At 29.3% G+C, this 27,031-nt stretch overlaps 4 protein-coding genes across 6 annotated transcripts; 2 read left to right on the top strand and 2 right to left on the bottom strand.

The window, feature by feature from the left end:
- Positions 1-14,114: 14,114 nt before the first annotated feature.
- On the bottom strand, positions 14,115-16,563 carry RfC3 (replication factor C subunit RfC3). Its single transcript, XM_015333889.2, has 9 exons — positions 16,405-16,563; positions 16,270-16,334; positions 16,047-16,174; positions 15,798-15,960; positions 15,573-15,732; positions 15,275-15,486; positions 15,105-15,182; positions 14,888-15,033; positions 14,115-14,698 (listed from the first exon to the last, which is right to left on the bottom strand). Exons 1-8 carry the CDS (start codon positions 16,440-16,442, stop codon positions 14,891-14,893), a joined length of 987 nt encoding a protein of 328 aa, XP_015189375.1. The 5' UTR covers positions 16,443-16,563; the 3' UTR covers positions 14,115-14,698; positions 14,888-14,890.
- Positions 16,564-16,753: 190 nt separating this feature from the next.
- Positions 16,754-19,169, top strand: LOC107073295 (26S proteasome non-ATPase regulatory subunit 6). The gene is made up of 2 exons (XM_015333887.2): positions 16,754-18,038; positions 18,419-19,169. Exons 1-2 carry the CDS (start codon positions 16,769-16,771, stop codon positions 19,090-19,092), a joined length of 1,944 nt encoding a protein of 647 aa, XP_015189373.2. The 5' UTR covers positions 16,754-16,768; the 3' UTR covers positions 19,093-19,169.
- spd-2 (spindle defective 2) lies at positions 19,094-25,499 on the bottom strand. 3 transcript variants are annotated; one of them, XM_015333884.2, is made up of 19 exons: positions 24,921-25,499; positions 24,656-24,783; positions 24,461-24,589; positions 24,227-24,381; positions 23,822-24,138; positions 23,585-23,754; positions 23,019-23,504; positions 22,740-22,940; positions 22,441-22,649; positions 22,105-22,365; positions 21,904-22,024; positions 21,453-21,813; positions 21,182-21,352; positions 20,913-21,117; positions 20,660-20,839; positions 20,388-20,571; positions 19,961-20,301; positions 19,685-19,869; positions 19,094-19,606 (listed from the first exon to the last, which is right to left on the bottom strand). In XM_015333884.2, exons 1-19 carry the CDS (start codon positions 25,016-25,018, stop codon positions 19,246-19,248), a joined length of 4,263 nt encoding a protein of 1,420 aa, XP_015189370.2. In that variant the 5' UTR covers positions 25,019-25,499; the 3' UTR covers positions 19,094-19,245. The 3 variants fall into 3 exon arrangements, with proteins under 3 accessions (XP_015189370.2, XP_015189371.2, XP_015189372.2); XM_015333885.2 differs by having other exon boundaries at positions 24,680-24,783; XM_015333886.2 differs by lacking the exon at positions 19,094-19,606 and having other exon boundaries at positions 19,727-19,879.
- Positions 25,500-25,627: 128 nt separating this feature from the next.
- Positions 25,628-26,968, top strand: Sec13 (nuclear pore and COPII coat complex component secretory 13). The gene is made up of 3 exons (XM_015333883.2): positions 25,628-26,000; positions 26,112-26,499; positions 26,574-26,968. Exons 1-3 carry the CDS (start codon positions 25,759-25,761, stop codon positions 26,880-26,882), a joined length of 939 nt encoding a protein of 312 aa, XP_015189369.1. The 5' UTR covers positions 25,628-25,758; the 3' UTR covers positions 26,883-26,968.
- Positions 26,969-27,031: the final 63 nt, after the last annotated feature.

Genomic DNA, 27,031 nt, shown 5'->3' with positions numbered 1-27,031 from the left:
CGCTTTTGTATCGACTGCTGACGGCGTATGTTAAATAAAAATTCAGGCTGACTATGTTTTTTTGATTTATCCCATTATTAAAAACTTGTATACCAATTTTGAGATTTTAGAAAACTGTTGCGACATACATGGTTTTTTCACAACTTTGACGTGCTGCTGACCCGTCCCGTTACGATATTTTGAAGACTGACGGTATCCACATCATTTTTTAGTTATTTCACTATTCAGAAACCAATTTTGAGATTTGACTGACTGATGGCAAGCTATTGCTATACACCCTAAATACTACATAATATCGAAATATCAGGTTTTAGAAAATTGTTGCATTTTTTTGCCACTCACCTCTCCGACTACATCGCCGGCGCGTTTCATTTTTTTTTTTGTTGGTTCAAATCACTCTCCCTATTTTAAAGAAGTTTTCTCTTGAAAAAAAAAAATGTTATTGAAATGGAAAAGGATAAAAGAAAAAGAAAAAGAAAGAAATGAAGGAAATAAAAGAAAAAGAGAAAACTAGAAGAAAAGAAGAATAGAGTAAAGAGAGTCTCCGGGCTGTAAGAGGGAATCAAGTCGTTCGAAAGCGAATGTTAGCACTTCAGCAATCAATCGATTCTTTCGAGCACGACTTTCATAAGGTATGCGCTTCGAGAAAGAAGAAACGAATGGTTATAGGAAAAGGCTTGTTCAAACGTTCGATCCTAAGTTAAATGTATTGCGTTAAGACACCGTACTCTTCAATTCTACGTCAGATTTTTTTTTCTTTTTCTTTTTCTTTTTCTCTTTTTCTTTTTATCTCGAATTTTCAAATATTATTTATCTTTTCTATATTCGATTTATCAATCTTGTTATAATTACGAAAACCCAGAACAAACTTTGTACAACGAAAGTATCTTAACTTTTGCATATATTTAATTTAAATTGGTATGTTTTATATTTCATTGTTTTTTTTTTTTTTTTTTATTTTAAAAACACACGCTTCTCGAGCAAATAATTCAAAATTAATAAAATTGAAAGAGTGTAAAAGATTGGACAAAAAAAAAATTACGAAATTACGTATTTATGAATGATTTTATTCGTATTTGAATATCGTAGAGAGATAAATCTTTCCAATTATTATCCTTTCTAATAATATTTGTATTATAAACAATCTTCTTTTTTTTTTTAATTATTTTTTTATTCATCAATCAAAACTCACGTTTATTTGTCCGCATAGTTGGCGAAACGTAAAAATGGAATAAGCTTAAAACTTTTCAACCAACCATTGTATAACAAACGAAAAGAATTTATCAAAAAAAAAAAAAGAAGAAATAAAAATTAAATAAACAATACTATATTATTAGTAATAATCTTAAATTTAAAAAAAAAAAAAATATCAATTAAATTCGGAATATCCGCAGTTAGCAGTAAACCGCGTTATCGGGACTGATAAATGTAGATATTTTTGGTTGGATGTTTCCAAAAAAAGAAGAAAAAAAAACATTGAAATACGCATCAGTAAAGAGAGAAAGAGAGAGAAAGAGAAAAAGAGAATCGCATATGGCAGATATCGCGCTGTCAAAAAAGCATGTCACAAACTCACCCCTTCCTGTTCCAACCTGGAAACCGATCTTAGGATCTTTTTCAGAATATTTTTGTTCTTCTTTTTATTTTTTTTTGTTTTGTTTTGTTTTTATTCATCCGTCAATCGATCGATCACAACATATCAAATGGAACAGAGGAATTTGATTCCGAGTATAGTGGTGATTAAAATGGTTCCAACGTTTCAAACGTTCGACCATCTCCAATTTGATTCTTTTTAGTGTTTTTTCTCTTTGTTATGCTGAATGCTAGAAAACTATCCCGTTCATCCGAATAGTACTTCCTCCTCCTCCTCCTCCTCTTCCTCCACTTATCATATAAAATCAAAAAGAAATTACTTATAGGAAATCTTATAGATAACACAAACACATTGACACATCGATTAAAAGAAAAAAACAAAAAACATGTGTACAGATCACACGTGTTAGAAGTGAAGTCTTCAAGTAATTAAGTTTCAAGAGAATGACACGAAAGCATAAAAAAAAAGGAAACATATAAAAATCAAATTCAATAGAAATCATTTGATCATTATGAATCAAATATATTTGATGAAGAAGCAAAATAAAAATAAAATAGAAACATTTTTAAATAGAAAAAGAAATGACACTATTGGTGAAGAAAAAAAAAACAGACCACGCAGCTTCTTTCTTTATTTCGATCGTCGGTTCGTTTGTACCCTATTCTTTTGTCGCATACCTACGTGCTTATCTCTGTTTATTCCTTCTACCCTTCTATCGCTCCTACCTACAAACATTTTGAGTATGGAAATAATGTGTCCACGTTTCATAGTATGCAGTCGCACACAAACCCATACATATACAACTAGGAGCGATAACTACGAAGCAGAGCATAAAGAGGAGACCGAGAATAGAAAAAAACTGTATAGCTATATATTCTGTCTCATTCTCTAGCAGGTTCAATCCTATATGTTTGTCACTTGTTCTCTTCTTACTAAATATCGTGGCCATCATTACATCGCCGTCCGCCGCTCCGTTACCTCACCGCCGCGTTTCATTTTTTTTTTTTTTCAAATCACTCCCTTTTTTTAAGAAGTTTTCACTTCAAAAACCACTTCATCTTTCTCAACACTCAATCATTCTCACCCTCTCTCCTTAATTCTCATATTCGAATATTTGAATCTGGTCGGAGGAAGGGGGTTGAAGTATTTAACCTGAAGCAAACTAAATTCTCAGCTGTCTTGCGAGATCTGCTCGTTCGAACGCATTTCAACGTGATATTTGAAGCAACTATAATGCCTATACGTTAAAGCAAAGCTTGGTGTCTCTTCTCCCATGCTTGTATGCGTCAGTTTAAGACGGAATATGGAAAGCTGAATGCAAACAATGAGACAGAGAGAGAGAGAGAGAAATAGAAAGAGAGGAAACGTTATAGCCACCTGTAACCGCATCTATAAATTCATGTCGCGTATAACTGCACACTTCCGTAAGACTGTCACCGAATGAGACGACAGTTTATTACGGATAAAGTGTTCCAGAGAAACGGAGAGAGAGAGAGAGAGAGAGAGAGAGAGAAACACTGAAAGTAAGAGAGAAAGAGAAAGAGAATGTTTAGTCGATATAAATGAAATTCGATGTTGTTATTTGATTTTCTCCCATTAGTCAGACATTTAAAAAGGTTAAAGATCTTCTTCAGTTACTGTTAAAACGTCAAATCTGTTAATAATCAGATAAATAAATAAAAAACACATATATATATATTCGGTGTGCATAAACTCACAATCAAGTCAATGTATTTGAATATTTTTATTTGCAATCTTTGTATAGGAAAATGTGTCATTCCTATGACGAATTAACTCAACGTTAATATAACACATGACAAGCTTAACTTGTCTAGTTTGTGACATTCTCAATAGAGAAAGAGAAAGATAAAAAAAATAAATATATATATATATATGTATATATGGTATCATCGATACGAGTATCACGCTTTTGATACTTTTATGGCACAACTACGTTACGGAAAGTTCGTTCGCTTTATGCCGACACTTTTTTTTATCATTCGTTAGCGATAGCCCAAAACACCGAAATTGTTCCTGATAGCCAGTACAATAAAAAAAATAGAAAATATATTCCCTATTCTAACTGATGAGAATACAAAATACATATCTCTCTTTATATATATATATATATATATATATGTGTGTGTAAGTGTATGTATATATAATTTACTAATCGTATAACAAAATTTCCTAACTTTATTCGTGATCTATCGCCTTTAGTTAACATATATACGTATATTATATAAACTTATGTGCCTGTATGTGTATATATGTATATAGGTATTTAGGTAGTATCGTTCTTCTAACACACTATGATAAAAAAAATGTACTATTTCCCAAGTATTCACTCGAATTTAACGCTATTTCCAATGCACTAGATGAACCTTACACTCTGTGCAATAGGAGTATAAAGTGGAAAATGCATGCGGTTTAGAGAACGTCCATTGTTAAACCCCTACAGATATATATACATATACTATATATTTACATATATATATATATATACTTATATGCATGAACTTGCTTATGTGATCGTTCTAAGTCACCGACCGATAAAACATAGAACATGCTTGAAATAACGACAATACCATACTTTCTCACTTACAAACACATATGGGAGAGAGAAAGAAACTAGATTTCATATTTTACAGAGAATATGTTCTATGTAATAATAGCATCAATCCATTCTGATTCGCAATTATCTGTCTATTGTTCGAATTCATTCCGATATTCATCACTATTGATATCACTTATGTTTTACAATCGATAAATGATGACTAATTGTATGATGAAATATCATTTGTTTTTGCATTATCAATTCGAGTAAGAAATTGTGATACGATAAACGAACAATTATCAAATATTTTCTAATCAAAAAATCTTGTAAAATGAAAATGGTTTATTCTGAAATTAAAAAAAAAAAAACGTAATCCCAATTATTGCGATTAGATAATAATTCGTTTTACGTGATCAACTTGAGAATGAAAAAGAAAAAATGATCGAAGATTGAAAAATCAAAATACTAAATTTGAATATTTTAAATGTAAAAAAATTATCTCGTGGTTTTTAGATTCTAATAAAAATTGTCAAAAATATTTCATTCGTATATTTGATTTATATATTAATTCATTCCATTGATATTATTTATTTGATCAATATTTTCTATATATCCAATGAGTATTTTATCTGGATTTATTAAATAACATTAATTAACTTGAATAATAATAATAATAATCGTCAAAGAAAATAATCATTACATACTCGTTAAATCCCAGGGGATATATTTAAACTATAAAACAATTAAAACATATCTTAAAGTATTATAATATTTAATTGGAATACTAATACTAAAAATAGACAAGCACACTTGAACGTTACATTGGGAAAACGTATTTATATCCGAAAGATGCAAAATCAATGTAAATGGCGACGAATCTCACCGACACTACGAAGATACTTCAACACTCGAAACTACGACTTCTCTCTTTGACTATGTACACAAAATCATACACATACATACACAAATCCTCATATATACATGAGTGTCTGTGTGTATATGCAAAGAGTGAGAGAGAGTGAGAGAGAGAGAGAGAGAGAGAGAGAGAGAGAGAGAGAGATAGAATGAGAAAGAACGTTTGAGTACACGCATCCCCTATGAATACCACACCTCACCCCCCTTTTAACATCCCCCAACTCCTCTGTCTATTCAGGGTAGCGTCGGTATTTCAATCGACGACTGTCGAAAAGTGAGATATAGCTAATCGTCCGTGAATATACGCCCACTCTTCTCCCGTTCTCTACGTTGAACCACCCACTAACCTCCCCTTCACCAACACTACCACCATCACTATTACTATCTCACCCAAAACCTCTGAATACTCATCCCCACACCCACCACAAGCATCACCGCAACCCCTCAACCCTTGATCGAGACTAGAATGGCATCACCAACGGCAAAACGCTCGCGTTCGCGAATATATTCCGTTTGGGAAGCTTTATGTTCGTAGAAACCATCTCTTCTCCATCATCCATCGATGCTATCTTCTATGCTGAACTCGCATAACTTTCATGAGACGAATCGTTTGTTTTTAAATTAAACCGCATTCGCAATAACACAATAGTCCCATCGAATTTTTTTTTTCTTTTTTTTTGGTACTTTTATTTATTTAGAAAAACAAACGTAATTTTTTTTTAAGGTAATCTTATTTATTATTTAGGAATTATTATTATTTAAATTGTGAGTTAAATGTGAACTTTTTTATGATGATAAATTAATAGGACTATTGGTAACATTAGATAAAATTTATTTAATAAATATTAAATAATATTAATAATTAAGATATTATACTAGGGGTGCCCCGCCACGCGTTGCTGTAACTTATAATCAGTCCGATACACACGTCTTTAAGTCAGTTGCAATTATAAATTGTGATATAAATTATCCTATCTTTTAAGTTGGATAAAACTGCACTCAGTGTGCAAAATTTGATTAAAATTAGTTCAGTAGTTTAGGAGTCCATTGCGGACAAACAACGTGACACATAATTTACATATATTAAGATTATAATTATTTTAATAATTTATTTTATTGTAATTTTATGTATGGTATTTATAACATTCAAAAGTATAACATTACTAAAAATTACGAAGTGCAATTCAAAATAATTTTAAATAACTTTTCAATCAAAATACAATCCTGTAAAAATTGGAATTCGTTGAAAGGGAAAAAGAATAGTTAGAAAGATAAAAAAAAAAAAATAATCGTTTCCTACGATTTTTCACAACGTTAAAAGTACGCTATCTTTGACGCTATCATATCATATCATATTTCATTGTGAAGAAACTTATTAGAAAATTTAAATAATAAAAACGATATATTATTTTTTCAAATAATTCTTTCGTAATTGATTTAAGAAAAAAAGAAAAAAAAAAAAGAATCTATAATACTTTGAAGATAAATCGGTCGAGATCCATTCGGTAAATTTAATTTAATTTCATTTTTTTTTTTTTTTTTCAAGAGAGAAAGAGAGTGAGAGAGGGGTCATTTAAATCCCACATAATTTTCGCGTCGCGGTTAACACGAGAATTGGCCACACAAGATGGAATGGAAAGAGTGAAAAACCAAATCCAAACCAAAGAAAAGAATAGAGAAAAAAAGGAAGGTGGGGGTGTAAAGAGAGGAAAAAAAAATAAAACGGAAACGAGAAGGGTTAGAGAATTAAAAAAAAAAGAAAAAAACAATAAAAGCAACCAACGAACAAACAAACAAACAAACAAACAAAAAAAGAAAAAAAAGAGGAAGAAAAATTGTTTTCGTTCGCGAAACTTCTTTTCCCGCGTAGTATCCAGAACGGTTCTTTCGCTATTTTAAATCACTCTTCTCTTTTTCGTTTTAGTTTTCTTTCATTCTTTCTCATTCCTTTTTACATACAACGAGTTCTCGGTAGCAAAAGCTATTCTCCCGGAGATCGCAAAAAAATACTAGGATTCGTGTAACACACACACACACACACAAATACACATACACATGATGGAGGGCGTGAGGGAGGGGGGGGTCGATCGTTGTGATACAGCTTTTGTAAACGAGAGTTGAAAGCAAACTTCAAGGTGATTTTCAAAAGGGGTAAAAAATATTCGTCAGATCAACAGAACAAAATTCAACCCACCCCCCTACCCCCCTTCCCTCCCCTCACTCTCCGATCTACCTCCTGACACAACCTTTTTGAAGATACACACAAAAAATATATATATAAAAAATATCACAGAAATTAAAACGAGTGATGAAATACAACTCGAAATCATTAAAGTTTTAAACATATAAAAATCCTTTGTTTGTTTCTCCCTCTTCCTCTCTCTGTCTCTCTCTCTCTCTCTCTTTCTCTTTCTCTTTATCTTTCTCTCTCAAAGACTACATATTAATGCGAAACGATAAATTTCGAAAGGAGAACGACTATGACACTCTCAAATCCTCCTTTCACCTACCACGACAAACGCACATATTATATCTGAATTCATTTGTACGATTTCTATATACGAGAGAATAATATTCGGAACGAGAATTTCATCTATGATACTCAAAGTTTCAATCTCCTTCTACAACCCCCTTTTACTTCTACCCCTAACCCCCATCTCTCCTTTCGACTCATGACTTTCTACTCGAAATCTTATCCAATCTAAATAAATCCTATGAGAACTTATAAGTTTAGTTACTTTTTTTCTCTCTCTCTCTCTCTCTCTCTGTTTTCTTTTGTAACGTTAAAGTTATCAGGAAAATAATAAATATAATAATACTAAATAATTTTTAATTTAAAAAGAAAAATATTATATTATTGTATAATTAATATGTGATTAATTTTTTTTTAATTATAATTAATATTCTATTAATTTTATTTAATATTAGTGTTGTAAACCTAGCATAGAAACAATGATTTTTTTATCAAACAAAATGTACTTTTATTGTTCAACTTAATCTTAAAATTCTTCAAACCCACACCCTTCTATCATTTTCCATTAATTTTTACGAACACACAATGAAAAAAAAAACATGTGTGCATATTACACAAGTTAGAAATGAAATCTTCAAATAAACAAGTTTCGAAGATAATTTATTATATAATATTATTATAATATTATTTGTACTTTTAATTTGTAATTATTGATTTAATTATTCATTTAATTATAAAAATGCGCGCCTGTTCGTATGCAACCCTTCAGACACACTTTGAAAATGTTGCTTGCAAGCACCATCTACTGGGACGAAATTTTGTTTGCAGTCAAAACTGTTCATACACGAATGTATGACAGGTTGCCTATCTTTCGGGCAGAAAAAATCAAACCAGCAAAGTTTGTTTGGAGGGTTGCATTCATACAGGCGCGCATATTTATAATAATTACAAAGAAAGTAAATAATAAAACACTTTAAAAAATGTTTTCCAAATCAAAGATTTTTCTAAATAATGATAAAAATTGAACTTTAATATTGTAATTAATTTATGCATATTTTTAGAATCACACATCGCCTGTTTCGTTTTCCCACTACATCACCGCGTTTCATTTTTTCAAATCACATCCATTTTAAAGAAGTTTTCACTTCAAAAATATTATTTTAATACTATTATGAAATATTACGTTTTGTGAAATTAATTATCCTAGAAACTACAATGGTAATAGTGTTAGCATTTTTTTTTTTGTAATGATTACTTTAACGTGCATACACTCACATACACATATTAGAATATTTATTTGTATATGTAGGATCAGTTTATACGTAGGACAATTGAACCGATTCGATGGCAAGCGATCATGTAGCAGAGCTGTCAATGTGGGGAATAATTTACTATTGGAATATTCTGATGATACGTATTTCGGATATGCACCATTCGACCGCAGCGTATCGAGCTACTACTAATCGGATATTACCACGATATCCTTCGTACATTATTTCGGTATTCCGATATTTACGCGATATTAATAACAAAATTACCTGCCTGCAGGTGTATCGTTTAAAATCATACACGACAAATTCACCATAGTTACCATAAATGTATACTCTTACATATATACACACTTATACGTTTACTTATACCACTCCTTCACGTGCACGTGAAAAAAAAAACAAAGAACTCGATCAAATATTTTATCCAAAAAGCAAATTATAATAGTTAGTTTAAAAAATTAACTGTGGTTTGATATGGAAAATATTAAAACCATCATCTCTCTTTGAAATTTAAACCCCATATATTTGTAACAACCCGTATATACAAGTCAGTCACGTATCAATATCATCAATTGAATTGATCTATCAGAATAATTACAAAATCTTCAAATATACAAAGAAAATTTAATGAAATATCATTTTATATAAACATTATAAATATAATTATTAATTTAATCGTATAAAAATTTATTCAAGTATAACGTCAAATATAATAATCGTGAAATTCTATAATAATACAAAATATACGTAATACAATCACGAATGTGCAAAGACGATTTTAGAGAGTCGACACTTATGACACGACCCTTCTTCTTCTTCTTCTTCTTCTTCTTCACTATCTCTATCTTTCTCTTTATCTCTTTCTCTTTCTCTTTCTATCTTTCTCTTTCTCTCTGTTACTCTTACTCGTTTGCAAAAGCAAACGTTTTCCATCACCAGACGCTCAGACATAATTTTCTTCGTTAGATGCCTAAAGAGGTAATGTTGGATAGAAAGCGCTCGTTATACAAAGTTAAATATAAACTTAGAACTCAAGTCACGTATTACTAAATGGAAAAGGTGCTTATAACATGTAAAAAAAAAAAAAAAAAGAAACAAAAAAATGAGAAACTACAAATGAAAATCACAGTAAGATAAAGAAACCAAATCATCTTCTATTCTTTTTCTATTTTTTCTTTTTTTTTTTTTCTAACACTTTACTCGAATGAATTTATTTCTATTTGTGATTTGTCAAATTTCTCATTCCTTTCTGCTTTTGTATTTTTTCTTCTTTTTTTTTTTTTTTGGATAAATCAAATTTGATTAGAGCAATAAAAAAAAAAAGATTGTGATGTGAAATGAAAAATAAAAAAGATTAAAAAAAAAAAAAAAGAAAAAGGATTCAATTTGTAATGGTTTTAAATCAAATGAAATAATTTCATGTTTTTTTCTTTTCTTCTAATTTTCTTTTTAGTATTCCTCATTTATCCCCTGTTTTATATTTTTTTTTTGTTTTTCGTTTCTTATCTTTTCGTAGAAGGATGCAGCAAAGCTTTTCGGGGGTGAGGAGTAGTAGTGGGTACAGACGAAACGAATTTACGTGAAAGAGAAAAATGTAGGGCAGTGAAGTGGGGCGAATCACGGAACGGTTTAAGAGAATGTCGGAATATTTGAAGGACCCATTCGAGGAAACAGCAACGAGTGTGTGACGGACGATTCCTTCAACGTAGAAATATCTTTCAAAGCGTTTTACCCCAAGCTTCCTTTCTTTTCTTCTTTCCTTCTTTCCTACCTCAAACGGTCTCTTTCCTTCGCTAAAAGGATTCAACGAAAAATAAGAATAAGAATAAGAAACATTGCAGTACATTTGTTTAATTTGTTTAAATAAAAAAAAAATATATATATATATAGGAGGAATAAAACAACGAACGTTAATAATTAAGTTTGACAATTCTAATATTTCGTTCGTTAAATTTTCATTTAATTTATTATTTACTATTCCGTATTTAACTTTTTTTATTTATATATATATATGTATATATATGAAATTAAATTTTTATATTTATCTAAATATATTTTGTATATTATATAAATATATAATATTACTAGGGATGCCCCGCCACGCGTTGCTATGGCTCACAATCAGTCCGATACACACGTCTTTAAATCATAATTTGCAATAAAATAATATTGCGATTATAAATTGAGATATAAACTATTCTATCTTTCAAGTTGAATGAAACTGCACACAGTGTGCAAAATTTAATTAAAATCGGTTCAGTAGTTTAGGAGTCCATTGCGGACAAACAACGTGACACGTAATTTATATATATTAAGATATTATATTTCTCAATTAAATTTATATTATAACTATTATATATTAATATTTATATTAGTATTATTATATTTGTAAATATAATACTCGTATTCATATAATATTCAAAAATAATATTCATATAATATTAAATATATATATATATATATATTATTTATTATTATTTTTATTAGATCATCTCACAAAAGTATCTCACTTTTTCTTACCAAATTTTTCACGTCCATAATATTTCTCATATGTTTGTATTTGTTTGTATTTTTATTTATATTTATATATTTATTTTTTATTAATAAAGCAAAGTGGACGGTACCTAACTCAATAAAATAAAACCAAATAAAATAAATATTGTTCTGGTGCAATTTAATTAATACAAAAAACTAAAAAGACTTTTGAAATGACTCAATACAACAGAAACATTCTTATCAAATTTAAACAAATATAATATATTAATAATATTTTTCTAATTTTTCTCATTATATCATTTATCTATCTATCTATCTATCTATCTCTATTTCTTGTCTATCGACAAAAAAATAACTTGAATAGAAAACCACGTAGTAGCCATCAAGAGTTAATACACGTAACACGTTAAAATGTTTTCGCGGACGTCCGCATCAAAACCATCTATCGAACTTTTACTTAAACTTTGTTCTTGTTTTTTTTTTTTAATATTATTATTATTTTTTCCTACCTCTCTCTCTCTCTCTCTCTCTTCCTCATACACATACAGAAACACACACATACATCTATTCTATAGATCTCTTCTATTAATAAGAAAGTCAGTACTCTACATCGTCGAAAGGCAAGCTTAACGCACTTTACACGACCAACTTGAATGTAGAGGTGTGAAAGTCGTTGTCAGACTTATCCACCGTTGCAAAAGTGTTTCTCATCCCCCTTTCCTCTTCCTCCTCCTCCTCCTCCTCATCCTCCTCCTTCTCCTTCTCACCATCTCTTTTTCTCACACTCTCTTTATCTTTATCTCTATCTTGACTCTTTCTCACACAGAGATATCCACGGAGAATAAGAAACTGAACGTGTCCAGGTCAGAGAAGCAAAGTTTAAGAGGGATTAGCTATGTCAAAGTTAAGTCACAGAACGAGGATTACGTACACTTCGCGAACGCGTGGATGTAGTTAACCCTTACACCGGCACTGATATACTAATTGAATTAGTTATTTCGAAGCGGAAAGTTAACACGGGCACGTCTACGTGAAGTTTTCAAGCTGAAATAGCTGGCAGAATCGACGTCAGTCGCTCCATCCCCCCCTCCCCCCTCCCACTCCCCCTTTTTCTCTTCAGTTCTCTACCCCCTGCCCCCTACCTGTGCACCTGCACCTCTCTCTCTCGTTTTAAAGACTACTACTACAAGCACCTTTCGGAAAACTTCTTCTTATTAACTCGAAAGTTTGATTTGGTATCGTTCCTGAGTGTTATTTAATTACCGATTTCGACGAATACGTGACGTTGATTTAAACAAGAAAATAAAAATATACTCACGAGACTGTTAAAAATAATAAATAAGAACAAAAGAAGAAGAAGAAGAAGAAAAAAGGACCGAAAACAATTCCATTGGCAACGTTTAAATGTAAAAAAAGAAAAAAGGGATGGTGATTGTGAGTGAGAGAGGATAAATGGTTTTGAAATAAACCCTTCGATTGGGTTGGAAATCAGTTGGAATGAAACAAAATTTTTATACTAAATCGTATCGAACGAATTTTTAATTTTATGTAACTTTGAATCGTTTGCGTTTGATTTTTTATTCTATTTTATTTTATTTTATTTATTATACCTTGTTGTGTATTTTTATTTGTTTTTAATTTTTTTTTGTTTTTTGTAAATCAGCTTGCAAAAGATTTATTGTTAACTTCTCTCTTTCTCTCTTTTTATCGCGATAACACATGACAGAAAATAAATATATGAAAATATATTGTTAGTAACAAAGAACAATTTTCAATACAATGTCAGTTTCGTTACCCTTTTTGTATTATATTCAGCAACATTTATGTTTGTTTGTTTGTATTTTGTTATTTTTGATTTTATTTTTCGTAATTTTGTAAATCCTATTACAAACCTTCCTCTTCCTCTTCCTCTTCTTCCTCTTGGTTCTCTTCTTTCATCGTCATCTTTCACGATACAGCAAATCGTAGGGAGCTAAACGTACACACGTACGTACGATTACATTGAACACGTGTGTATTACTATCACATCCACAGCTTTTGCATAATCCACACGTATATAATGAAATGGACGAAAATTAGCGATAAACTTATGTCGGGTGTACTTTCATTAAAAATTCGGCGGTACTCCGAAACAGAGAGAGAGAGAGAGAGAGAGAAAGATACCACACAACAGTTGATACGACGTGAGTTTTCCAATGCAAGGGGGAGGGGTTAGAGGGTAAAGGGCAAAGGGTGAAAGTGGGTGGTTGGAGGGTAGTATCGCATCGCGTGATGAAAGTGGTGGGGAAGAGGGAGGAAGAGGGCGGATGGGAGTGTAGAAATTAATGGCTCGTCGGACCAACGCTAGGTCATTCCACTTGCCGACTTCGCATATAGGTTTACAGTGATAGTACCTAGTTTTGATGGTTTTCCAACTCTATCTGAGAGAGAGAGGGAAAGAGTATTTCTCGAATTTATGAATACTATGAATAACACGTTAACGTAGTATGTGTTTAACATTACGATAACGTCAACTTTTGTTTTTGACATTTAAGAAGTAGAATGTTAGTTCTCTATCGATCCTATGATAAATATATAAATATATGTACAGGGTAATTACAAATGATTCATCGAATTGTTTCAAGGTTCCTTCTGGGTTTTCTTATTTCTTTTCTATTTTTTTTCTTTTTTTTCTGTACGTCATTTTGTATTTGGTTATAATAATATTCTGTAAAATATAATTTTGTTAAACTCGACAAATCATTCGTTTATATTCTGTATTCAGAGGTATTCATTAAATTAGGTATTATACTTCAATAATCAATAACATTTTTATATAAATATATATGTATATATATATATGTATATTTTGCAGAGTTTATTTATACAAAAATAGAATGACAATATTTTATTCGAATTTTTTGAAGAAAGATCGTATTAGTGATAGGATTTTTGTTAAATAAATAAATAAGTTCGAATATAACAATTAGCAAATCTAACGTGTTGATCGAACTGTATTTGTCACAATGTAATCTTCAGATGGTGTATGTGTGTATAATGTTTTATATACATTGAAATTGGTGTTACAAAGGCTTATCCAACTAGAGAATGAGGTATACACTTTTCATGAAATTACCGGTACACATACGACAAGCAGACACGAATTTATAAACGATGGGAAATTAATGGTAAAAGTGACGCGATGACTATACCTATTTTAACGTTGTAGATTTTGACATTCAATTCGGGGAAAACTGAGATCCCATCTTGTTGATAAGATTCACGAAAAAATGTAATTAAATTTTTTTGTTTTTTTTTTTTTATTAAATTACTATCGTGTCACGTTGTGTAAATAAAGGCTTCTTTACTACAATTTTTATACTCTGCTGATCGATCAGTCGTTTCGTAAATATCTGTAAAAAAAAAAAAATATATCATCAGATATAGAAAAAAAAAAAAGAAAGGCCTTTATTTTTTCAATTGAAATGAATTATCTTTTATACAGTTTATGGAATGAATAAAGTTTTTAATTGAAAAAAAAATTTATGAATAAATTTGTGTGTGTATATATATATATATATATATATATATATGATTCATACTTTTCAAACATTTATCTCTCGTGCTTGATGAAAAGCTGCTACTAAAGCATTTAATTGTATTGCCTCGTTACATCCAACTGCTACCCTTTTCTCAATTTCAGCCATTTTTATAACCAAATCTATGATTATGTTATCTGGGAACTCAACTTAAACAAAAATAATCTTTACATTAAACTGCAATCTTTCTAGTACTTCCTAGTACTTAATATTAACTTACTCTTATGTACAAATAAATGCAGTTCTGTAAGAATGTCCTGCAATGCGAGTCCTTTCTTTATTTTTAGATCTTGTATTTCTAATCATGCGTTAAGAAAATTATTAAAGCAATAGAAAAAAAAAAAAAAAAAACCCAATGATAAAAATTATTCAAACATATCGAAAGGATACTACAATAGGATAATTCATAAGTTTCGTTTAACAACCAGTTAAGAATATTTCTTATATCAACTGGTAATGGATGTCCAACGCAAGAATATACATTTTCCTCTGTGACAGATCCAAAAGCTAACCAAGTACTCTGAAGTATATTTAATACTTTTCTCATATCACCATTGCATAATGTCATTAATGCTTGCTTTCCATCTTCCGTTACTTTCAAACTAATAATCATAAATATACTTATAAATTTGTATTCATAATAATAATAATAAATAAATGAATGTAAATATCAAAATGGATAAATTACTTTTCGAGTTCTATAACTTCATTTAATCTTGGTAAGATTTGTTCGGATTGCAATGGTCCAAATCTAAATTTGGTACATCTTGATTGTAAAGCTGGTATAATTTTACCAAGATAATTACATATTATGCAAAAACGTACATTTTCCGTATACTTTTCGATAACTGAAAATATCAAAATATAATATATCTTTTGTTTTCTTATAAATAATTAAATGAAATCAACTTACTTCTTCTAAGTGCATTTTGTGCATCATTGGTCATGGCGTCAGCTTCATCAAGAATAATCAATTTAAATCCAGATCTGTACATAGTACCTGTACTAGCAAAATTTAAAATTTGTCCTCTGACTATACCTATTCCTCTATCATCGGATGCATTCATTTCTAATACCTATGAGTACGTACTACAATATTACAATTATTCCTATACACTGAAGTAATATTGTTAATAAATATTAAATATAAAATAAGTAATACCATTGAATTGAATTGCTCAGGTTTGTAAAGTTTCTTAGCACAAGCTAATATAGTACTAGTTTTTCCTGTTCCTGGTGGTCCATAAAGTAGAAGATGTGGAAGTTGATTTTCATTAATGAATTTGTTAACTAAAAATATAAACGTAAAAGAATTAGTAAAGGATCAATATAAATTATACTATTTATCGATTAAATTAATAAGTATAAAAATTATTTATATATACTTGTTTTCAATATTTCTTCATGAGAAATGAGATCTTCCAATTTTTTAGGACGATATTTTTCAACCCTGAAAATAAAATAATATAAATATTGACAATCACAAGTTTTATGAAAAATGTATGTAATTATAAACTTACCATGGTAAATTAGCTGATTTTTCATTGTCAGGAGCCATAATATTATTCCAATGTTTACTGACAGTAATTAAATTTAAGGTTAGTTACAAGCCCGCGCTTTTTATATTTCATTTACTATGGCGTATTTTAAATATCTTGATTTTTTCAAATGGAGCGTTTCTATTGGTCCAGAGATCCAATCAATCAGAGTTAAGGAAACAAAAATCATATGTTATAAAAATGATATATAAATGTTTGATTAATGCATGTTATTAGAAAATTGAAAACAAGATCGCATGAAAATCTGTCAAAAGAAGACTTACTTCTGAAAAATATTTGACAAATATTTGTGAAAGATTGTTAAATTATTAATTTTATTACGATAATGACTACGACAAGTGAGATATCAACAAACAATACAGAATTACTACGTGGTCAAACACCAGAATACATGTTACTTCCTAAAATGAAATTCAAATTAAGTTTAAGCGAATTTTGGGGAGAAGAAGAATTGAAAAATTCATTTCTAGATATTATAAAGCGTAACAATATGGCACCGTATTATAAAAAAGTTTGTCAAGATTTTTATTGGGACATGGATACGAATTTATACAACGAAATGCATCAGACTAACGTAGTTACATGGGAAGAATTAGAAGCGGGAAATACGAATTTGAATCTCGACGAGGAAACTAAAGGAAATTGGAGAGAAATGCTTGAATATGCATGTAAAATTGGTGACACCGATCGTGCTACAAATATTGCAACTTCTATTTTCGAAGATATGAGTAATTCTTCCAGTATACGAGCAGAAGCAGCTTTTTGTCTCTTTCGAATAGCTTATTTCAAAAGCAATGTTAATTCAATGGGAAAATCAGTCAAAAGTATAAGCGATTTAATGGAAGGTATATATAGAAAATATAATTCAAATTTCTTGCTTTATCTGTTTATCATGATTATTCTATTAATTGAAATAATTGCATTGATTTTCTTTACAGTATCTTGCAATATGGGTAGTAATTGGTGTTGTCGAAATAAATTAAAAGCATATGAAGCACTCTATTGTTTGGCAATAAGAAATTTCCAACGTGCAGTATCACTTTTATTAGATTGCATTCCTACCTTTGAATCATACGAATTGTTGCCATTTAAGGATATAGTACAATATACTATTTTGGCTGGTATGATTTCATTATCAAGATCAGAACTTGATAAACGATTCAATAATAATGGAATATTGCAACAATCTTTAATTATCGAATGTTCAGCTTACATAGATTATTTAAATAGTTTGTATAATTGCCATTACGGTGATTTCTTTCAACATTTGGCATGGATTGAAATTGAAATGAAATTTGATCCTATTCTTCGTCCACATTATCAATATTATATTCGAGAGATGCGAATAAAGGCATATTCGCAACTTTTGCAGGCATATCGAACGCTCAGTTTAAATCGTATGGCTATTGAATTTGGTGTTACCGAAGATTTTATAGAACAGGAAATGGCACGATTTATTGCCAATGGTAGATTGCATTGTAAAATTGATAAAGTTTCTGCTACTGTGGTTACAGTTAGTTCATCTGGTTGTGACAGAGGACAATCACCCAATGCTTGTTCTGATCAAGGATTAGTTTATCAAAATACGATCAAACGTGGCGATGTATTGCTTAATCGGTTAAAAAAATTAGGACAAGTTATCGAATTTTGATAATACTGTCCTATCTTCATTCTCACGAATTTGTATTCCGCGCCGTTTGGTGTTAATCAGAATGGTATGATTTTGTTTATAATTTTTGTCTGTTTAAATTTATGTCGTTACTTGAATTAGATTATAAACATTTTTAGTTTTATTATATGAATATATATTATATATATCTATACATCATATATGTATATCATATTAATAGAAAAGATTCTATAGGTTATGTAGTTTATCTTTAACAACATAACCTATAAAATTTGTTTGTGCTTTTGATGAATGAATGAATGAATGAATAAACGAGCTCAGTAAAAAATTGTTTATAATAATCAGGCATGGCACATAGAATATTTTTAGAACGTTCTGGTATAATTCCAAAAGTAGTAACCAATGTTGCACAAAAATTTAAATACTTACTTGTAATTGATTTTGAAGCTACGTGCGATCAAAAGAAATTATTAGTGCCGCAAGAGATTATTGAATTTCCTTGTATGGTGTTAGACACAGATGATTTGAAAGTGAAAAATGTATTTCATCGATATGTAAAGCCAAGGATTAATCCTAACCTAACATCATTTTGCACTGAATTAACTGGAATATTACAAGATATGGTCGATGATGAAGATCACTTTCCAGTTGTATTTTCTCAATTCTGTACCTGGTTAAAGGATAACAATTATTTTGATCCAATTGACAAGAGTGCTTTTGTAACGTGTGGCAATTGGGATTTAAAAGTGATGTTACCTAATCAATGCGCTACGGACAATTTACAAATACCAGAAGAATTTAAACAATGGATCAACTTGAAAGAAACATTTTGCGTGTCGTGCAAATATTTTCCTCGAAGTTTAACAGATATGATCTCTCATTTGGAGCTTCCATTCAAAGGTAGATTACATTCTGGTATCAGTGATACAACAAACATGATTCAAATAATTCAAGCATTGTGCAAAAAGCATGAAGCACAATTTATAATTACAAACAAGTTGGATGAGAAGAAGATATAAATTTTGTAAAACTTCAACATTTCTGTACAGTAAAAATGTATAAAAAGCCTTTATTAACATTAAAATATTATTTTTTTTTTATAAAATACTTGTGTGTATATTTATAATTCTGTACATTAAATGTTTTAATTATAGCTAAGATAAGACACAAATTTAACGTACAACGGCTACTTTTATCTTTACATCTCGTCTGTGATTTTCAGTATATATTTCTAATGTAGCTTCCAAACTACGTTGAACTTTTTGCTTGCATTTTATTCTTAAAGGAAATCCTTTACCAGCTGGTATCATACCCTCCGCTGGAAGTATACTAAGTACATCAGTGTTAGACAAAACAGTTTCATATGGTTGTGCTACTCTGTTAGAACTTAAAATGGTCACGACTGCTTCATTTTTTATTGAAGGAATTAGGCTAACAACATCAGGAGATACCGTAAAATAATCATCGTACATATGTTGTTGTTGTTGTTGTTGTTGACATTCATCATTTATTCCATGGTCTCCTATTATTGTCCTGTAAGATATAGAAATAAGAATTATGATTAATTTAATATTAATATATTAATATAAACAAATATAAAAAAATACTTACTCCAAAGGTAAAAAGCTTTTTCCACTTGATTCATAAATATGACTGTTATCGCTACAAAGAGAATAATATAACTGTGATTCATCTGCATTATCATGCATCATAGACATTGATTCATCTGCATTGGTCTCCACAGTTAACATTATTTCATGTTGACGCACTCCATGACACAAATCGCTAAGATTGTGCTACACATAACTTGAAATGTTAATATCCAAAATAGCAAAGACAATTAATTATAAAGAAACTATATTGAACACATAATATAATAAAACTTACTATTGAATCTTTAATTAAATTTAAATCCGACATCATTTGTTCACCAGGAAATATCTTGCAGAGCGGATAAACTATATTTCTAAATGGTTCACTTTCACCACCATTTAAATCACTTGCACTTTTAATTTTACTATACAACCGACGTATTCGCCAACGTGTCGGTTCATCCCCATAGATAATATTTATAGTGCCCACATGGCATACGTTGGAACGTTGTCGCAATAGTACTAAGTCTTCCTTTTTTGGTTGAAATTGTAATGTAATCCATTGAGTTTCTTTTGGTTCCAATAACAATTCTGTTGGACTTATTTTCCAACTGGAAAGCATTGAAGGATAAATAGCTGAAAAAGAAAATTATATAAAAAATATAAAATAGAATCAAATAAAAATAAAAACAATATGATAGAGGATATAAATAACCCCATACCTTTAGGCGTTAATTTGACTTTAGCATACGAACAAAGATCACCAATATTCTCTAATTTAATATTAGCATTTAATATTCCGTCAGAATTCAATTTGCCAAGAGGCAACAACATTTTCTCACCAATATCTTTTACTATATTAGATAAAATAACTCGACTGAAACCACCATAACCATATAAAAATATCTATATAGAAATATTTTATATTAAGATTAATTATACAATAATATATTAATTAATAATTAAAGAATTTCTACACGAGTAAAATATTTACTGCTTTCGTAGGACGTGATTTATTATTTTCTTCTTTTTTAATCTCATAATGACTGAAAACAATCCTTCCAGTAGCTGCACCAATATGACGTGGACAAAATGCGACTGAAAGTGTTCTACTTTCCATGCGATGCAATAATAGCACAATATTTGGACTTGTTATTTGATGATCTTTAAGAAACTAAAATATTATATTTATTTATTATTAATTATTTAAACAAATAAATGTTATGTTATCTCTCATTTATACTTACTAGAAAACTATTATTATTATCGAATATCTGAACTTGAAGTTTTATTCTGTTCTCGCTCATATTACGAATGGTGAATTCTTTAATATTACTTTTATTTGGTTTTATAGAACCCCATACCAAAGCAGCGTGTGTTGATTTAATAGGAATTTGATCTCCAGCAACAGTTGAACCAGACACTGAACTTATTGGAGAATTTCTTCCAGATCTAATAATAGAACGATTATCATTTTATTAACTGTTATAACAAATAATGTAATTATAAAATTTACCTGCTGGATTTTACACTTTGTGGTGAATTCGGAGAGATAGCATTATACAATTGTTGTGGTGTTTCACAGCGTAAATGATTTTCGTGTTCTACTTCTGTTGGTAGATTTTGTTTTCCAATTACAGAATAATAATAAATATTATTACCAATAGTTAACTTAATTTTAACATGTCTGTAATGATTGTATTATTATATATAGATAACATTATATAAGATATTGAAAATAATGTAAACTTATTAATTTATTAATTTCATAAAAGAATAGCTTATACCTATCACGATTATCATTTTGACGTGGCTTAAACGTTATTAAAAATTTATCTGTTGCATTATGTAGTAACATTAAGCTTTCAGGTTTAACAGAAAAATCTTCAACATGATTTGAGAACTGTTCATCTTGTATTATAGATGCTGTTATTAGAATAGGCAATTTTCCTAAATTAATAATAGTAACATATTTCATTTTTTTCGTGGGAATTTCCAAAGGTAATTCTGTATCAACGAGTTGTATTTTACATTGGCCTATTTTAACAAACAGTGGTATTTCTTTGATTATTACAGTATCATCTTTTTTGTTATTTGCTTGTATTAATAGTTTTGCTTTTACACTGACCAATTGATTTTGCAATAATTCTGAAAAAAGAAAAGAAAACATTTAATAAAATTTAAATAATATAAATAATATATATATATATAATTAAACATATTTAATATTATTATTACCTGAACTTAGCAATGACGAGGTCCCTTCACATTGTACAACTGCAGTAAATTGTTCACAAGGTTTAAGTTCATGTGTCAAATCATCTTGTAAGTTATTAATGCTAAAAATTTTGGGACCATCCTATAATTGTTAAATATATTTTATAATGATGATAATAACAGTTTGATGAATGATTAACAAAAGATAAAGAAAAATCTTACGTGTACAACAGAAAGTGTTATAGGTAGAATCATATTATTTTTATTTTGTAATTTAATGGATAAAGTTTTGATAGTATTCTCAACAATGCTACCAAAGTCAAGTTCTTCATTAGGTGTTAATACATTTACTTGAAGTTCCTCTGATTCAACATAGATCATGTGTTTAATTATTGATTCTTTTCTTGTTACCATATCCGTTATTATTATATGTAATATTACTATCACAGGATTATTAGTCTTCTTTGTTACTTTTATACCAATCTAAATATTAATAAATATAGTCATTTATATTATTCAAATAATTTGTTATGTGTGTTTATTTCTATTTATGTATACCTTAATGGATCGAGTTGAATTTGGTTCTATTAGGATTTTATCTTGAGGTAAATGAAGTATTATATTTTGCTTATCTCCTTGTAATTGAAATGCACTAAATAAGCAAATAATCCATTTATCTCCTGTATTCGTTAATTCGATATCCGCTTCTCTTAACATACCAACAATACAACAACAAATTTGTTGACCATTTTTTATATGAATGATATCTACAAAATAATTTGCACAATATATGTTTTTTTTCTTTTTTTTTAATAATTAAATATAATTGTACTTTTTTTTTTACGAAATATTTCTACCTTGTAATTGAGATGTTTCTAAACTTGAACGTTCATTAGTTAATAATTGTTGAACGCTACAGTCCGCCTTAGATATATGTGAAATATTTTCTAGTTTGAATGCTTCATTTCTTTCCATTCCTGATTTATTCGATTTTATTTTAGATAGAGATAATATGTTATCTTTTAAAGTTGAGTGCATATCCTTTAATTGAATTTCATCTATAAAATAGAAAAACGATTATTTTAATATGATCACATGATAGATTTTAAATGTAATTGTTTAACTTAATTACAGACCAGTATCTAATTTCTGTTGAAGATTCGTGGAACTTTCTTCTTCCTTTTTAAATGATATTATTTGAGGAACATCTTCCAAAATATCTTTAGTATGTAAATCTAAATTAGATGTAAATGATAACATTCTTGGCAAAATTGGTTTAGTCTCAAATGTTTCGGTAATGGTTTTACTATCTAATGAAAGTTTAGATGACATATTATTGTCTTTAATTTTAAGAGTACTTGGAGTAGCAGGCATAGATCGTCTGTCTGAAGATGAAAGCATATACGTGTTGTTGTTGTTGTTGCCTTGGTCATTATTTCTTTCTAACTCTTTCCTTTTCTTTTTGGCCATTATAAGTTGATCTACTAATCGTCGTGGAGTACAACTGTCAAGGTCTTCTAATGCTTTAGCAATACTACTTAAACTCATAATACTGTGATCTTCGATACTTTGTGTCACATTTGTAGGAATTTGGTCCTTTTCTTTAAACGTCGTGGATGATCCTATAAAAATACACAAATTACAAATGTAATTTAAAAACAAAAAATAGAAATATATCATTTATATCAAATATTAAAGTTACCATCTACAATGGTTGAATCGATTAAAGGTATTAATTGTCTTTTCTTTGGAGGACTTTTAACAGGTATTCCTAAAGGTGGTTTTTCCTTATTACTGTTTGACAAGTTTCCAGTATTTTCACTTTTTCTTTTGAAAAATTCACCGATAGATACTTTACGTCCACTACTAGATCTGAACAAATATGAATAAATTAAATAAATAATAAATTTGTTGTAATATTCTTAAATAAATAACTTACTCCACGGATACATCCAATTCTCCAATAATACCAGAAAAACTTGACAAATTTAAATGATTTTTTGCCAAATTAGTTGCCAAAGGAGCACTGTAAGTACAGTTCTGTTTCCAAGAAGGTTCATCAGTTAATAATTGACTGTTTATTTGAGAGATAGAATAAAATTGTTCATCTTTAAATTGAGCTGCCTGTTGCTCCGCTAAAATTGTATCAAAACTAATTCCTCCTCCTATACTCTTTGGCGACAAAAAATATTCAGATTTATCATTTTTAGTCATCTCTGATGAACGAGCCGTTATTTCATCCAACTTAAATACAATCTGCAAATACAATCAACATATTTACATTTAATATACTCTTTCCATTATTTTTTTTTTTTTTTTAATGAAAAATATTTCCATTACTTACACTATCACTATTCGAATATTTTGAATGTAAAGTATCCTGTTGTTTTAACTTATTATCAATATTATACTTAAAAGAATTAACATCCATTTGATCTGAAGAATTAACGTAATCTCTTATAGTTTCAATATTAACATCATCCTCTTTATTTATAGAATCTAACAAATAATATCATTTATGAAAAACTGACAAATGCAATCTGTACACGTATTATTAATACTAATTTTGTGTAATTACCAGAAGAAGATATTGAACTTTTAATATTGCTACATTTTCTAAGTAACAACCTAGCGCGTTCTTGCTCAGCATCTAATTTATTGGATTCTTCTTTCACTTGATCGTTTATTTCACTTGTTTCTTCTAATACTAACAGATGAAAATAACAATATTATATTTAACTATATCACTAAGGTTCATACTGTCAATACTTACAATTTGATATATTGTTAAGAATACCTAATGAAGAATCATCTGACTTTAATAACATATTAGTCCCAGTTAAAGACGGTCTAACAAAATTCTCATCCATGTATGTCACGTCAAGATATTTCTCTTTAAGTCTACAAATACAATGTGTGTGTGTGTGCATGAAATTAATTAACTTTTTCATATGTTGATCTTATTAAATTATTATTTTGAAATTTATATGTCAATATGTAAATAAGATAAATTAATAGAAAACAAAAAAAAGACATACGTAGACTTTCTCTGTACTGTTGACGAAGCCTTTGGCAAAGGAGTGCACAATAATGTTTTATCCAATTCAGCATTAGAAGATTTTGGCGGGGTTGACATTATGAGATTATAAATTATTGTTATTAATTATTAGAATAATCTTTAATATCTTTTTATTTTTCTATATCTGAATAAGATTAAATTAAATGTTATTTTTGATGGATAATGTTATAAATAAATGAAAACAACAAACTACATCATTCGAAAGAAATTCTCTGACAGTCTATTGATTCGTTCAATGTTAACGTTCAAATTTGAAAATCTTCAAGAATTGTCATGAACATAGTGAAATAGATTGCGCTTATAAGATGGTTCAAGTCGTTGCTAAAAACTTTTCATTATTATGTTCGTGATCAAAGTTACGTACGATTAAATTTCACTTTTTTATTGATAGGTGACTATAGTATCGTGCCGATTTCAGTGCCCTCTGAGCATATGGGAACTAATATTTTAATAATTAAATTATACATTTATAGAACAGTTTTTAATATTTATTATATGCATAACTCTTTATAATTTTATAAAATTAATTAGAATTATTATAATTTATTTGCTCGTAGCAATATTAAATGTAAAATAACTTTTCCAACGAAAGATACATTTGAAAATTCAAAAAATTGGCGGCAATTCGTTGTATGTAAGATGCGCAGTAGATTTCTGCGCATGATTCCACGTAGTGACAAGCAGTGAAATAACATAACCTAAGGTTTGATCTGTAAATATTTAACTATTATAAATTTTCATTTGTTTATGGATTAAATCGTAAAGATAATTAAATAATAATAAAAAATAAATGCAAAATGGTGTCTGTTTTAAATACCGTTGATACGAATCATGAAGATATGATTCATGATGCTGAAATGGACTATTATGGTTTGAGGTTAGCTACCTGCTCAAGTGATAATTCTGTAAAGATTTTTGACTTAAAAAATGGATCGCAGAGTTTAATTGCAGATCTTAAAGGACACGTAGGTCCTGTTTGGCAAGTCGCTTGGGCACATCCCAAATTTGGAAATATTTTAGCTTCTTGTAGCTATGATAGGTTGGTTCTTATTTATTATTATTTTTTATTTACTAATTATTGTGTGTCACATATGCGAACAGTTTAAATGCAAGCACATAATAAATTAATAAATTTTTATTTCACATATAGAAAAGTTATTATTTGGAAAGAACTCGGTGAATGGACTAAAATCTATGAACACACAGGACATGATTCTTCAGTCAATTCGGTTGCTTGGGCACCACACGAATTTGGTTTGATTTTAGCCTGTGGTAGTTCAGATGGTTCTATTTCTATACTCACTAACAATGCTGATACTTGGGATACACAAAAAATAACAAATGCACATACTATTGGATGTAATGCAGTTAGTTGGTGTCCTGCGATAGATACCAGTTTTGATTCTAATAACATTCAGCAAAAGTCTGGTCCTATTAAAAGATTAGCTACTGGAGGTTGTGATAATTTAGTTAAAATATGGAAAGAAGAAGGTGACCGGTGGGTGGAAGAAAACAAATTAGAAGCTCACAGTGATTGGGTAATTTAATTTTGTATCAATTGATATATTCTTCAATTGAGAACGTTTTGTTTTAATTTGATTTTACCTACTAGGTACGTGATGTTGAATGGGCACCAGCAGTTGGACCTTCCAGAGGTACCTTAGCTTCTTGTTCTCAAGATCGTAGGGTTGTTATATGGACGTCGAATGATTACTTAAATTGGACATCTAAAGTTCTGAATATTTTTGATGATGTCATTTGGAATATTAGTTGGTCTTTAACAGGTGGTATTTTAGCAGTTAGTGGTGGAGATAATAAAGTTTCACTTTGGCGTGAAAATTCGGAAGGCCAATGGGCATGCATTTCCGAATTGAATAAAGGTCAAGGCAATCTCAATAATACAGATCAACGTGCTTTGTAATTTAACTAATAAAGTATATGCTATTTTATACATACAAAATATACGTGTATTAATAGAAATATATTGTTGGTAAAAGCTGTTTGATATATATAGCATATACGTCCTTATCAAAATTGAAGAATATATATATATATACATAAAATTTTCAA

This window comes from Polistes dominula, unplaced genomic scaffold (genome assembly GCF_049000335.1).
Source record: "Polistes dominula isolate Pdom_NZ unplaced genomic scaffold, Pdom_raw_medaka contig_25, whole genome shotgun sequence".
Classification (NCBI taxonomy): Eukaryota; Metazoa; Arthropoda; class Insecta; order Hymenoptera; family Vespidae; genus Polistes; species Polistes dominula.
This window is presented reverse-complemented; position numbering and strand designations above follow the sequence as displayed.